This window comes from Antedon bifida, chromosome 8 (genome assembly GCF_963402885.1).
Source record: "Antedon bifida chromosome 8, ecAntBifi1.1, whole genome shotgun sequence".
NCBI classification, from domain to species: Eukaryota; Metazoa; Echinodermata; class Crinoidea; order Comatulida; family Antedonidae; genus Antedon; species Antedon bifida.
This window is the reverse complement of record NC_136233.1, coordinates 13,083,120-13,098,985: the sequence shown is the minus strand read 5'-3', so window position 1 is coordinate 13,098,985 and position 15,866 is coordinate 13,083,120. Positions and strand designations below refer to the sequence as shown.

General features: G+C 31.8%; 1 protein-coding gene across 1 annotated transcript in view; it reads left to right on the top strand.

Moving 5' to 3' along the window:
* The window catches only part of LOC144850635 (uncharacterized), a 54,976-nt gene extending 42,359 nt beyond the window's left edge, over positions 1-12,617 (top strand). The window contains exons 8-11 of the mRNA XM_078707974.1: positions 2,037-2,112; positions 2,216-2,333; positions 4,341-4,434; positions 5,779-12,617. Coding sequence (XP_078564100.1) covers positions 2,037-2,112; positions 2,216-2,333; positions 4,341-4,434; positions 5,779-6,711 — 1,221 coding nt within the window. The 3' untranslated portion in view covers positions 6,712-12,617. The remainder of the gene's footprint in view (positions 1-2,036; positions 2,113-2,215; positions 2,334-4,340; positions 4,435-5,778) is intronic.
* Positions 12,618-15,866: the final 3,249 nt, after the last annotated feature.

Genomic DNA, 15,866 nt, shown 5'->3' with positions numbered 1-15,866 from the left:
CTAAACATCACATGTCACAAATAATGTACTAAACATCACATGTCACAATACGCTATACATAATGTACTAGAATAGAGTATTTAGAGAGTTTAGGTTTAGTTATATTTTAAGGATAATACACATTTTGTATAACAGCATTGTTCCTCATTTATGAGGAAGGAGTGGCTTGCACCCACATTATGCACAATACACTGGAGTCTAGCCAGAACGCTAAGAAATAGAGATAGGCACCACGGACGTTAGCAATAGCTTTGACTTGGACTTTTTACCTTTATTTAGGAGTGAGATTGATTTATAGTGGTTATTATTAGGAGTACAAAGTATTTACCACGTGTGGTACTACTATGTATAGCATTGTGTGCTGTGTGATGTTTTTCGTAGGACCCTATATAGTGGAGTTGTTAATGATAAGATACTCTGCTACCAATCCCTCTAGGTCAGTGGTTCAAATCTTCTCAGATGTCACTTCTTTCTCCTTTTTTTGGTATGAATCTAATGTAGTAAGCTAGAAGAAAAACAGTGTTGTGTTTTTATTGTACTAAAAATTATTTTTAAAATCATTAAATTTAAATTTCTGCCATACACTTGCAAAGTAAATAAAAAAAAAGGAAAAAAAGAATAAAAGAAGAAACATGAACATTGAAATGAATGGCGATCATACATTTAGTCTACAGTAGTTCGTGTCTACAAGTAAATGACCAATTACAAGCATTTCCAACATAAATTGTCAATTACTGTACTGAATTGAAAGAATAAATATTGAATTAAATTTTACAATAGTAGTGCGTCTACAAGAAAATGACCAATTTAAAGCATTTACAACATAAATTTTCAATATTGTTGAAGAATAAACATTGAATTAAATTTACTTTAAGTTTGTGCATGTACAAGAGAGTGGCGAATTACAAACATTTATCACATCAAAATTGTTGTGAGAATATAGATTGAATTAGATTTAGCCTGGAAGATAAATTTAAATTACAGATTTCTCACTGTAATTAGTTCATTGTATTGAAAATCATTTATCTTTGTTTGCCTGAGCGTTCTTGAATACAGTTTACGTTTTCTTCTTAAAGTGCGCAGTTATATTTGTATTGTATCTCATTAGCTCTGTATGAAGTACTTCTGTGTTTTAAGGCAATAATCTCGATGCTCTGTTCATTCATAGTCATTTTCAATTATTAAACTTCTTTATTTCAAATGCTACAGAAGGTAATTGGATATACCTATCTATCATAGAACATCTTTCTATGAATTTGTTAGTAATCAACCTGTATTAATTTGAATTAGCCATTAAGGAAATGGGATATTTGAAGAGGAAGGGTTAATTATGGACGCAAATAAAAGGGTTATTATATTACATAACGAGAAGTTTAAATGCCAAATGAAATGTGAATGTGTATATATTACACTATAGTAGCATTAGAATCAATAAAGGGATCTTGTTATATTATTTGAGAGGAGAATCGTATTAAGATAGCAGTCTCTTTGAGGTTACATTTTCTAGTACAGTCAACCTTTATAGATTACTTTGAGATGAGAATCTTAAGGTGGAAATTTCTTCTTTGTATCATTGGGGTTTAGTACAGTTGCCTTTGAAGAAGGCTTATATCAAGTGCGAGAGAGACTAGTCTGTGTCATTAAGGTTGCAGTTTAAAAGGCTGGTGATAGCAAAGAAATGGCAAACTGTACATTAATATTCAAAACATGTTGCTAAAGCATTAAAAAGCAGAAAGTAAAATCTATATTCATTTTGAGCAATATGCATATTATACTGTAGACAACATTATTGGGAGCTTTCATTTTTTATGAAACTCTACTCGATGCAGCTGTCATAAAATAAAGTCAAAAAGTCATCTTCGTATGCTCATATGTTTTGGATAAATATTCACCCATACAAATATGTAAGCTGACCATCTCTTAGTTCTACTAGTTACATTGTCTGTACATACTGTAAATCATTTTCCTTATGTTCCTTGCTTGAGACATAATTGTCTTTGTTCAGTTTGTTATTTTTTAGGAATTTATTTTTCTAGAGCGATATGTTAACGCTACTTGTGAAATTTGGAGCGGACTTGGAGGCGAAAACAAAAAATGAGGAAACTCCCGATGGTTAGTATTGCATTATCACTTTTTTTGGTAAAAAATGTAGCATTGCAAAATAAAGGTAATAACAATTACATCCAGTGTTAATAATTAATTAATCTTTTAACAGACATATGCGAAGATGATGATATTCGTGTGATCCTCACTCAATTGAAGATGGAACAGGTAGAAGAAAAGGCCAAACGCTGCAACTTAATACGAAGATCATCAAGTAGAAATAGAAGAAGGTAAGGCACATAGGGCCTAGAGGTCACAGACATGGGGACCACAAGGAAAGAGGATAGAAACCACAACATAAAGGCAATCGAAAGATCTAGAGATTAAAAGGAAAGACCGGGGACCACGTGGAAATCCTGAGTACCACAAGTTTAGACTGTATAAGAAAAGGTGGGGGCCACAAGGAATGGTCTAGATGCCACAAGGAATGGTCTAGATGCCACAAGGAATGGTCTAGAGACCACAAAGATGGTCTAGAGACCACACGGAAACATATAGAGACCACAAGGAAAGGTCTAGGACAATGGGAAATTGGGTTAGAGACTATAAGAAAAGGTGGGGGCCACATGGAATGGTCTAGAGACCACAAGAAATGGTCTAGAGAACAAAATTAATGGTCTAGAGACCACAAGGAATAGTCTGAGACCACAAGAAATGTTCTAGAGAACAAAACGAATGGTCTAGAGAACAAAACAAATGGTATAGAGACCACAAGGAATGGTCTAGAGACCACAAGGAATGGTCTAGAGACCACAAGGAATGGTCTAGAGACCAAAGAAAGTTGTGGCAACACAAAGGAATGAGACCACAAAAAAAAAAACACAAGGAGTTACAGTGAGGAATAGTCTTTATACCAAAGCCAGATACCACAAGAATAGGCCAAATTCCACATGAAACCATTTTCACTATTTATTTGTGACATGCCTATTGGCCTGCACTTGCCTGTCCAGGCATGAGGATATACTACAGTAACATATTCAAACTTTCTTTCTATTGTTATATTGCACTTTTATTTTCTCTTTAACTATTTTCTCTGTTGATGCAAAAACAGTTCTTATACACCACACTTGCTCCATCATTGATCTCTAATTCAACATATTATAGTGTTTTTCTGCTTGGTGGTTACATGCCATGATGCCAGGTTTCGTAGTCTGTAAATCATAGGTTCAAGTCTTCTTCACATTATATCTTATGAATTATATTTCATATATTTAAAATGAATTTGTTTGGTTTGTAGGAGTTCACTTACAGCACCTCTTTGGTAATTTCTTTTTATACCTATCGTAGTGGTTGTACTGGTAGTAAATAGAATCAACATTTCTAGTATCATCAATATCTTATCATTTAAACTGTCATATCATTTCCATATCAATATTATATCAATACCATTTTCATCATTACTATCATCATTATTATCACTATTTTATTATGATTATTTAAAGCCTTTTAAAAGCACATTCTTTCTTTTTTTTCCATCTCAATGCCAACTTGTTATTTTTTTTGGTGACCATACTTGGGTAAGAAGCTCCCAACTCCAGGACGACCGAGAAACAACTGGTGCTGACCAGGGTTCAATTAGATCAAGGGCATAAGGCACTATATATATCCAGAATATTATTATCCTAATAATTGTTAACATCATCATCATTGTTATCACTTTTTTATCACTATATACTTTGATATGATATCACCTTCATCATCATTATTATCATCTCCATCATTATCTTCATCACCAATATCATCATCACCATCATCATCATCTTCATCATCATCATAATCACCATCATCATCTTCATCATCACCATCATCATCTTCATCATCATCACCATCATCATACTTGTCAACATCATTAGTATTGATATTCAGTAATAATACTAGCAACTATATCAAACTTATTAATAAAATCTATATATTTTTTTTATCAACCTTTGCACATCCACACAAAGTGTTATATTTACACTTGTATCTCTGGCTAAGTGTCTATCTCTTAAATAATTGCTTTGAAGTGTTTTAGATAGGTAGGAATTGAGTCGACAATGACCATGTCAAGCTTCTACTCTTGCGATTTAAGCTTTGACTATTAATCTAACCAAAGACCTTTCAAAACGGATACTGACGTTTGTGGGCTTAGCTGCGGCTAGAAGCAAATCTATTAAATGGATCATCGTGGATCTTGTGCGGGATTTTAACTTGTTTAATGACAGTTGATCATATTTATGATAATTTTTTTTATGTAGTGCATCGGTTCGAAGAAGCAGCAAGAAAGAGAAAGATAGAATAAGTCGGCAGGATGCCAGGGCCGAAGCTGAATTTATTCATACGTTTGCTGAGGTATGCTGTTTATAATATTCACACAATGTATTTATACACAAAATTATTCATCATCATCATCATCGTCATTAATAATATTAAATTAGCATTTGTTTATATATTTTTATATCCTTGTATTTGTTACTTGCTTTGTATTGTTTTTTTGCATGATAACGTTCACCATTTTGAAGCTGAAAAATTTATATATAATTTTCCACTGAATAAATATTGGTGACATCACAAAAGATATTGATGACATCACAAAAGATATTGGTGACATCACAAAAGATATTGGTGACATTACAAAAGATATTGGTGACATTACAAAAGCTTATTAAAATCTCGTATCTTCAATATGAACTGAATTTGGCCAATATTCACTTAGTTTTGGAGCACTTTGGGACCATGCCAAAATTATGCTAGTAAATATATTTTGTTTCCTCTTTTTGTGCAATTTTTAAGCAAGCTTTTGTTTGTATTACTGATACATACTGTTTATTGCAGTATAAACATCTGCATTGAAAAAAACAAAAATCATATGTTTGCAGTAAAACTGTAGTTACTGCAGTAGAATAATTTTGACATAATCACTTTATTTATTTGTATTTTAGATAATTCAAGTTTGCCCTTTTAACTTTTTGTATCTTGAAAGTATTTCATAATCTAAGTTTGATTCATTTTTTTAAATAATACCATTTTATTTATTATTTAATTATAAAGTTAAATTGAAAACCTCAATTTCATACAACTAACCATGATGTCTCTACGTATACAACAGTTCTACATTAACAACCGCTGGTAGATTATCGTTAATCATCATACCCCCTGAGGTTGTTATATATAATTTTCCACCTATTAAGAGTGAATATTTTAGCCTTTAATAGTAAAATTGACACGGCACATATCTCACTGGTCAATTTTATTTCGATACTAAATGGTCAATTTTTATGCATGTAACTAAATTTTTTTAAGTAATCAGACTTTGAAAGCTCAAGTATAGATTTTAAATTGTGGTTTAATATGCGATGAAAATATTAGGCATTTCCTTTTCTCATTTCCTGCGTTTGAAACCAATTCATTAATGGAACAATACAAACATTAAAATTGCATTTGTTCGATGTTGTAAATAGGCCTATTTTAAAATCACTTTTCTTTTACTTTTACTTTAATTTTTCTGGATGCACTTTCTCTGTAGAAGCATGCCACTGTCTCAAAAAGTGTAGTTTTCCAAATAAATTATTATTATTATCATGTATGTATATATATTTATCATATTCTAGTGCCAGCAAAAATGCAGAGATCCAGATTCTACTGTATTTCTTTATAGTCATTTTCAAATTGTCAAATGTTTTTATGTCTTAACAGGACATGGAAGTATCAGAAGAGGTACCAACAAGTCCTGCAAGTGATAGTACTTCTGAACCTTCTTTACCAATTCAAAATGGTGTTACCGAGCCAAACGAACCTAGACCAATGTCAATCATACAAGAAGAACACAACGGTGTTGTACAGAAATCTGGAGACCCTCAATCATCGCCTCTGACAGCCAAAAGACCACGATCAATACTGAAGAGACATGACGAAACGGCAATATTACACGAGGGCGGTAAACTGATCACGCTCGATGAAAATGCAATAAAAGAACGAGAACAGAAAGAAAGGGAATTAGAACTATTAAAAGAAGCAGAAAAAGAAAATGCACTAAAGAAAGAAAAAGAAAAAGAAGCTTTGAAAAAAATGAAGGAAGAAGCAAAGAAAGAAAAGAAACGATTAGAGAAAGAGAATAAGAAAGTGGAACATGCAAAATCAAAAAAAGAGAAAGGCAAACATAGTCGTTTTAGTTGGGCGGCTTTTGGGTTGTCGAAATCCGAGAAATATCATCAAGATAAGTATAACACAGGCAATCATGAAACTTTATCAGAACTTAAACGTCAGCGATCATCCTCTCATCCACCTACACAAATAAAATCGACGGAAAATTCGCCAGAACTGGAAAAGGAACCCGAGTCGCCCGAAAACAATAGTGAAACCAATCCAGGACAAAAGCGCCGATGGAGCAGGAGTTTGAATCTTCCGACTGCCAATAGGAGCAGCGGCAGCTACTCATTAAAAGACTCTAGCCTTCCACGTAAAGATTCGCTAACAGATTCAAACGGTGTCGGTGAGCATCACAACACTGCCACAGCTGATCCAAATGCTGTTATTATGACAACCGGCAGTGATCCACCACTTAAACGATTTTCGGCAATTGAACCAGAAGTTATAGGTGAAAAAAGTGTTTGTTGTATAATTCTGTAAGGAAAAATAACAGTTGACTTAAACAAGAAATGGATCAAATGGTCAATGTAATTTTATTTTATTTGTTTGAAGTTTTAATCTTTTTAAACTGTTTTTATAGTAAAAAGAAATTTAAACTTTAGGGATCTTTCAATTTTATTGTAAACACAAAGTTATAATGTTATTATAAGTCCAGTTAAATTGAAATTAACATTTTTTATTTGCCAAAAAAAATACATAATGCAACGATACAATGCCCGCATAATGTTCTTCATGTTAGATCTGTTTTTCACTAAAAACTTCAAAGTTCATTAACATTTATTAAATAATAGTAACAATAATAAATGTAAATAACAATGGTAACAATAACAACAAAAATTGTTTCCAATAATTGTAAAAAATACATTGTATATGCAATACCTTTCTTATGTATAAAACATCATTTATGATTGACAGAAATCCCAGGTAGAACCAAAAATCTTGTCTCTGATGTTTGGTTTCCACTACAGACGCAACACCAGGACGACCAATCACAAGTGATGGATTATTTTAACTGTTGCTTGTCATTTAGTCAACTCGCTTGTGTTGCATCTATGTCCTTGCAATGCGTCTCTGGTGGCAACCAAGCTTGAGTAGTACCCAAAAGAAATGTCCTTTGTGTATTTAATCACAAATCATAAGCTTTCATATTGTTGGAATGTTATCAATAAGTATTATTTTGTTGAAATGCTAATTTAATGTTTTTGGTTTTAACAATTAAAATACTGTGCCTGACAACACTCTGAAACAACTAATGATTCTTAATTCCGAGATATTGATGTCTTTCAAATGGAACCTATTAACTAGATAGATACCATGGGTACCAAACCCTGTATCCTGTATCAGTAACATTCTTCTTCACTTGAGCCTTTATATGTCAACTTTTTACATTAATTATCATCATTGTCTCAAACATGCATTTTATTTGTTTGGATTTAATTTTTGTGTTATAAAATCTCATTTTAAAATGAATTTATTTCATTAAATGTTTAAACCGTGCATTGAGTTTGATACGATTATCAAACCAGAACAAATTAACTTTGCATATGTTCATTTATTTGACCAAAAATAGAGTACATTATTATCAGTGTGACCAAAATAGAAAGTAGATTGGCGATTGAGTAAACAATATGAGATAAGATAAACAGTATACAGTAATTGTAAACATTAACATTAATTAAGATTTAACATGTCTTAAGATATTATTAAGTAAAAGGTATATTTTTAAAACATATTTTTTTATGCTAGAATGATTAGGTAAACATATATGGCAGTCAGTGTAGGCGATCGCGTAAACATTTACTTCACATATTGAAAATGGTTTATAAAATATTGTAATTATTGTATTGTAGTATAATATACTATAGTTAATAAAAGTTATATTCTCTCATTCTCCTGAATTGAACACACTATATACAGTATAAATATATATTGAAACCATAACATTGTGTTTCACAAGAGAATATGAACATGTTAATTAAAAACAGACTGTACAATAAATATGAAAATACAATAAATATGAACATATGTTTCATAATCATATTATTTTTCATAATTGTACTCTATTAACACATATGGTTGATTTTTTATTTTAGCATCATTCAAATAACAAATAAAATGACACTGTTGTGTTCCATTCACATTACTGCAATTTATTTCAAACTTACAACATTATTTGTCCATGATCAAAACAAATTCAGGTACTTAAACCACACATAGCGACGATATTAATTCTATTTGAACAAACATTCATAAATCATCGTTTACCACACATGGTCAGTTTGACCACATATGGACTAAACTAGTATTAATGACCATATGAGCACACTCACGACTTTTTGATATAATATGTAGTTTGAACGTAATTTGAACATAATTTGAACATGCTTTGAACATAGTTTGAACATAACTTGAACATGCTTTGAACATGGTTTGAAAATAGTTTAAATGTAGTTTGAACACTGTTTTGAACATATTCGAACACAGTTTGAACATATTGTGATCATTGTCTGAACATAATTTTATCTGTGTGTCTGTGATCTTTTGTAAACTATTTTGTTATGCAAAAAAAAGGAAATTGTATAAGTATGTTGCCAATATTGTCTGTACAATGTTTGTTACCTTTATATATAATGCTGTATGTAAATTTTTTGTTTAAATTTTATGTAATGTACATTCTGACCATTTATATGTTTGTTTTCTCTATTCGCAGTTTATATCTGACATACATTACAATATCTACATACTACTAACATACAAGATCTTTGGTGGCTGGCTGTTTGTTTTTTTTTTTCTTGAAACTCAGTAAAACCCCTATTAAGGGGACACCTTTAGGACCTAACCAAGTGTCCTAATATTGGTATTTGAACCCTTGATTCATTCGTTTTCCATATTATCGTCCCCTTAATAAGGATATCCCAAAGGAGGGGCCCGACTTTATCACTGCTAGGTAAATTCCAGCATGATTCATTTTCATATCACGTAATTTAGTTTCAAAGCATTTCAATGATCTGTTCATGTCGGGCTTTTTTTCCGAGGTATGTGTTCTTCCACTCCATTTTAGCTCTTTTTAACTTTTTAAAAATGATATAATTAAAAAAAAAGTTTTACTTTATAGATAGCTAGTCAATGATATTTTTATTTATTCTAAAAAGGTCAACAATAAAATAATTGATTTTAATAATAATTTTATACCATTGCTCTCTATACATTCACTATGTCAAATGTAATGATTATTTCATTTTTTTATTTAAAATTATTTTCATCTAGTGTGCTAACAGAAATATAGGACACTGCGTAGATGTAAATAATTAGATTATTAGTTTATGAAATATGATATAATAATTGGTTGTGGATTAACTATGCAAAATGATATGCTCCTAATATCGTTCTATAGATTTGCAACATAATTTTTGCTTGTTATATAAATTGCAATTTTTAAGATAATTTCTTAAGGTTTTTTGTTGGTATTTTAATTGTATAAATTAGGGCAATGCAATTGAATTATTGTTTTTCTTATTTATGCTTTATTATACAGTATATATGTATGTTTTTTGCAAAGATCATCTATGAATTAGTACATCTATAGCAAATATATGATTGTGACATTCCTTGGTCACATCGTAGGATAACACGGCAGCAAATAGAAGATAAGATGCCCTTAGTTTTAAATAAATATCTTACCCTTTCTCCTCGTAGCATGTATTCTTCATTCGAATTTACATTAATTTAATTCTTTTTTAATAATTGACATATGTGGGCAATCTTTCGAATATATTTTGTAAATCGTAAAGAACAATTTACACAGACGAGCTTACTTTCCCACGTAGAGTCTGTCCTGATCGAATTTCCGCTCTATCGCCCGTACGCTCCGCGTCGTTTTAATGGTGTAAATGGTCATTATATAGATTCTATATTGTTTTTTCCCGCTTACCGTTACCGTTCGTCTGTGTAAATTGGTCTTTATGATACTGAGTTTAATATTTGTATTCAGGTAGCCACAACTTCAGTTGTGAGTACCTTTTCATCTGATTATCGGTACTGTATCTATATTTCTCCAGTATCATATATGAAAATTCCGTTATCAGCACCACATGTATTTTACTGTAACCAAACCTTACATGATACAGGTACCGCACGTGATACCCATGAGATGCTATATTATGGACACTGGGCACATTTTATTTTTCCCGATGCTTATTCTGTTTCAGATAAACAGATGGCGCCATTGTGGTGTGTTTATAAATGTATTATAATATAATATTAATAAGCCAGAGGTAGCCATCAACAAATCTATAAACTAAGTTATCCATCTGTTGGACGTTGAAAATCCACTTTGCCGTAGTATATTTATTCTACAGTTCTTAAGAGAAATGTTTCTTTTATATACTGGATAATAGAGCGATATATGCTATGTGAAATATGACACATTTCACCGATAAATCATTGTCATCGACAACGCAAAAAGCTAAACGTTTTAAACGTTAAATTATTCAACCTACTAAAGTTTGACGCTATGACTACGTTTCTCATTAACTCTCCAATATCTATTTTTGTACTTAAGATATACAAATTATTGTTGTTATATAATAATTATTCAAAGGTCACTTTACGAATGAGATGATTGATTGTTTGACCAATCGAATGCCTGTATTTCAACGACAGTTAGCGTGAGTTCAACAGAATGTGTAATCATATTTTTGTATGTAATGATATTTTGTCATCTTAATGTCAAAATGAATTTTCTATATTCTAAATCATTTCATGTTTATTGACTATTACGATACGTCATAAACAAACTGCATTAGCGTTTACTAAGAAACATATAGTTTGATTAATAGTTAACTAACTATTACATATATCAAATGATACTAGGGGTATGTAATGACAACAATTATCTTAATGGTTCTATGATTGATATCCCTCACTGAATTTGATTTTATGTTTTATATATATGTATGGAGATTCATTTGAAGATACATTAACGTCATAATAAGGTAACCAAATTAGAAAGGCGATCCTTGCAGGATGTTGTAGTCAACCCTTAAGTGTATATAATTTTAAAATGAATCCAGGGTTTGTCACCTCCGGCCCACTAGGTAAACTTCCTACTTCTACAAGAGGTACATCCATTATTGTAACTTCAAATGAATCCATCCAGTGGCCACATCCTCTAAATAATCTTGCCTGTGCTGTTAGAGAAGATATTAGCAAGGTAACCCCTCATCTGAGGATACTACAATAATAGTATACTAGGTGTGCCTCCTACTGATGTGGAGTATCAGTGCATTGGACCCTTTCAACTACTTCTGCAGATAACAATGTATTGGCACTTCACTCCAAAGTATTCCTAAATTAATTCCAAATGCTATTTTCAATAGTATAGTTATTTTGTGACCCCTATTTTACTACATATTTTCTTAATGCACAAGATTTGCTCGCGATATTCCCTAAAAGCAAACATTTTATGTGTAGATAAATGAATTAAGAATGCTATTGTAGCTCACTGCAGCTCACGTATTCTGACATTGGAATCAAAATTGAATTTAAAACTGAAAGAAGTATTCAGTACACATAGATACTACAGCCCGGCCTGCATGAATCTTATTTTGCGAGGTTTTCAAAATATAACAAGCTTTACTTATTTACTTCACTCGTTCATGATGTATCATTAGGTAAAATATATTTCCTTTGTCAACGCAGTTGCGTCAATGTTGATCAGGCAGGGCTGGTTCCTGAAAGCATGGAGAGATACATTTAGTTCTTAATCTTTCCTCCATGCTAAAAGCCTGGTTAGAATCCCTCGATAAACTTTGTTTCTACTCTAGGAAATAACGCTATGGTTTAACCAATCACAAGTTACAGATCATCGGAACAACTTGTGATTGGTCAAATTACTTGTGTTGCACGTATACTATTGCATTGAGCCTAGTACTAGTAGGAACTAAGCTTTCGATTATAGTCGCTCTCCCCATTACAATATCAAAATGTATTTTTGTCCACGAATATCGGTTTTAGGGACAAGCAGTATTACAATTTCGATTTCTAGTTTTATCTTTATTTTTAAATGTTTCAATAATTTTATCTACTGTGTGTTGCAAAGTTTACTGTGTAATAGTTCTTTTTTTATTATCTATCATATTGCTACATTGTACAGTTTATGCTCAAACAAAATGTATAGAGTATTTGTAAAGAAAATAGATACATTTAAATATAGTTTAAGTAAACGAGGTATACATAGTTGAATGGAATGGATCATACCATTAAGCTAAATAGGTGATGGAAATGTTATGAGTTTGTGTCATGTCATGCGAAAAATAGTAATGATCTCGTACTTTATTATTAGTACCAGATTTTATGTATTTGATTAAAATAAAGACAATTTATTTTTTTTTCTTTTAATTCATGTTTTTAACATTCAGTATATAAAACAAATTCCTGAAAAATGTGTTCTGCGTATGTAAATTATATACAGGAAAATTTTCGAAAAATGGCCAATTTTTGACCCTTTTATTGGTTGACATAACTGGTTACTATAGCATAATTAACATGCGCAGAGTCGAATAATTTGTTCTGCGCATGTCAATTATGCTATAGTAACCAGTTATATCGAAAAATAGTAAGGTGGAAATTTCGTCATTTTTGGAAAAACCCCTGTAATTTTTTTTTCGAAAAATTGCCAATTTTCGACACTTTTATTTGTTATATCGAAAAATATTAAAGTCGAAATTTGGTCATTTTTTGAAAAAAAAATTTCATAATTAACATGCGCAGAGTCGAATAAATTGTTCTGCGCATCTTAACTATGCTATAGTAACCAGTTATATCGAAAAATAGTAAGGTCGAAATTTGATCATTTTTGGAAAAAATCCATGTACTATAGTACAGGGAAATTTTCGAAAATTTGCCATTTTTCGACCCTTTTATTTGTTGACATAACTGGTTACTATAGCATAATTAACATGCGCAGAGTCGAATAATTTGTTCTGCGCATGTCAATTATGCTATAGTATATCGAAAAATAGTAAGGTCGAAATTGAGTCATTTTTTGAAAAAATCCCTGTACTATAGTACAGGAAAATTTTCGACCTTTTTATTTTTTGACATAACTGGTTACTATATCATAATTAACATGCGCAGAATCGAATAATTTGTTCTGCGCATCTCAATTATGCTATAATAACTAGTTATTTCGAAAAATAGTAAGGTCGAAATTTGGTCATTTTTTGAAAAAATTCCTGTACTATAGTACAGGAAAATGTTCGAAAAATTGCCATTTTTCGACCCTTTTATTTTTTGACATAACTGGTTACTATACTATAATTATCATGCGCAGAGTCGAATAATTTGTTCTGCGCATCTCAATTTATATCGAAAAATAATGTCGAAATTTGGTCATTTTTTGAAAAAAAAATTTCATAATTAACATGCGCAGAGTCGAATAATTTGTTCTGCGCATCTCAATTATGCTATAGTAACCAGTTATATCGAAAAATAGTAAGGTAGAAATGTGGTCATTTTTTGAAAAAAATCCCTGTACTATAGTACAGGAAAATCTTCGAAAAATGGACAATTTTCGACCCTTTTATTTTTTGACATAACTGGTTACTATATCATAATTATCATGCGCAGAGTCGAATAATTTGTTCTGCGCATCTCAATTATGCTATAGTAACCAGTTATATCGAAAAATAGTAAGGTCGGAATTTGGTCATTTTTGGAAAAAAATCCCTGTACTATAGTACAGAGAATTTCCCAAAAATGACCAATTTTCGACTCTTTTATTTTTTGACATATCTGGTTACTATATCATAATTATCATGCGCAGAGCCAAATAATTTGTTCTGCGCATCTCAAGTATGCTATAGTAACCAGTTATATAATAATAATAATATAATTTGTTTTGCGCATGCCAATTATGTTTCTGGTTTATTCGTTCTACTCATTGCAATATAAAACATTGAATTTAGAGTAAATTACATATACCATTAAAATCTCATGCAGAACCAACATCAAGTCGAAAAAGCTTATAAAAACAAAATATAGCAAAAAACTATTAACCTGTACACAAAAAAGGACGTTACCATTTACAGACATTAAAATCCAAATTGTGACACTGTTCTGAATAAAATTGTTAAAATTCATTTTTCTATTATTATTATTACTATTATTATCACATTATTATTACTATTATTATCACATTATTATTATAATCGTTATTACTACTAAAAACAAAACAAAAACGGTAATCAAAGTAGTAAAAGCCAATCACAACCAGGAAAACGGCAAGTAGCAGGGAGGCAGTAGAGAGGGAGAGAAGATCACTTATTTTTATTAATTAGGCGGCTTTTCGTTCGTTTCTGTGCTATAGTAACCAGTTATATCGAAAAATAGTAAGGTCGAAATTTGGTCATTTTCTGAAAAAATCTCTGTACTATTAGTAGAGGGAAATTTTCGAAAATTGGATGACATGATATGAGAAGTCATGCCAACGAAGAGTATTGTGATACACTCAAAAATTGGTATAGAGAAAAGACAGACTTTATAGAATACAGAAAAGTAGAAGTCGAACCAAGAGTCGAACCGAGAGGCAAAGTTCAAAATGTTGGTTCAACAAAGGGTCCTCAGGCATCATCCTTAAGAAGTGTGGGATCTGCAGCAAGAAGAACCGAAGAGGCAAAGCGGCTTGAAGAGTTCAGAATAAAGAGTGATGAACTTAAGAAATTTCAGGAAACTGAGAAGATAAAAATGTTAGAGATTGAACTCAAGCAGCAAAGAGAAAGAAGTGCTATCGCTACAGAGGTTGCAAAGGCAGAGATAAAGCCTGTTGGATGAGTTTGAGAAGGAAGGAGATTTAAGTAAAACCTTGGAAGATGATGAAAAAATAAACAGACCAATAAACTTAGGAAGCAGGCATGCACGGAATGAAAGGTTACCACAAAGCAGCAGAACTAGCAGTAGCAGTAGCGGTAGCACGAATACATCAAAGGCAAAGGATTTGGGAGAAAAAAGGATGAAAAGAGTAATGGCTTGGGTTCTGATAGCAAAACAGAAATTTCTGTGGAGGATTCGAAGGACAACAAGTTGCGATTCAAATGGATGCCATAAATACGGAAGTTATGAATCTGGTGAACTGACAGTGGGGCTTTTAAAGAACGCAGAGGACGTGATTCTTAAAAATGTTCAAGTGCGTTTGAAAGAGAAATATGCGATATCCAGGTTGGAAGCAAAGTTTAAGTTTAACCCCATTTTAGGAGAAGATGGGGGTCCTCAGAGTTTGTGGCAGAATCGATAGGACAGACATGCCGTATGACAGTAGATACCCAGTGTTTTTGCCTAAGAGTTCCTGCATATGAACAGAAATGACTGTGAGAGATGGGCATACGGAAGTCGGTCATTTAGGAAAAAATGCCATCATTGCTAAACTCCGAGAACGGTATTGGCTGTTTGGAACCAATCTATTAGTAAAAAGGATCACTAAAGTGTGTGTTACCTGTAGATATTATCAGGCAAAGCCATGCGAGTAAATAATGGCAGATTTGGCCGTAAACCGAGCGCAAGCAGAAGGAATTCGAACACGTTAGTCCATTTTTGGTCAAGAAAAGCAGTTCAGAAGTCAAAAGATATAGGAGATATTC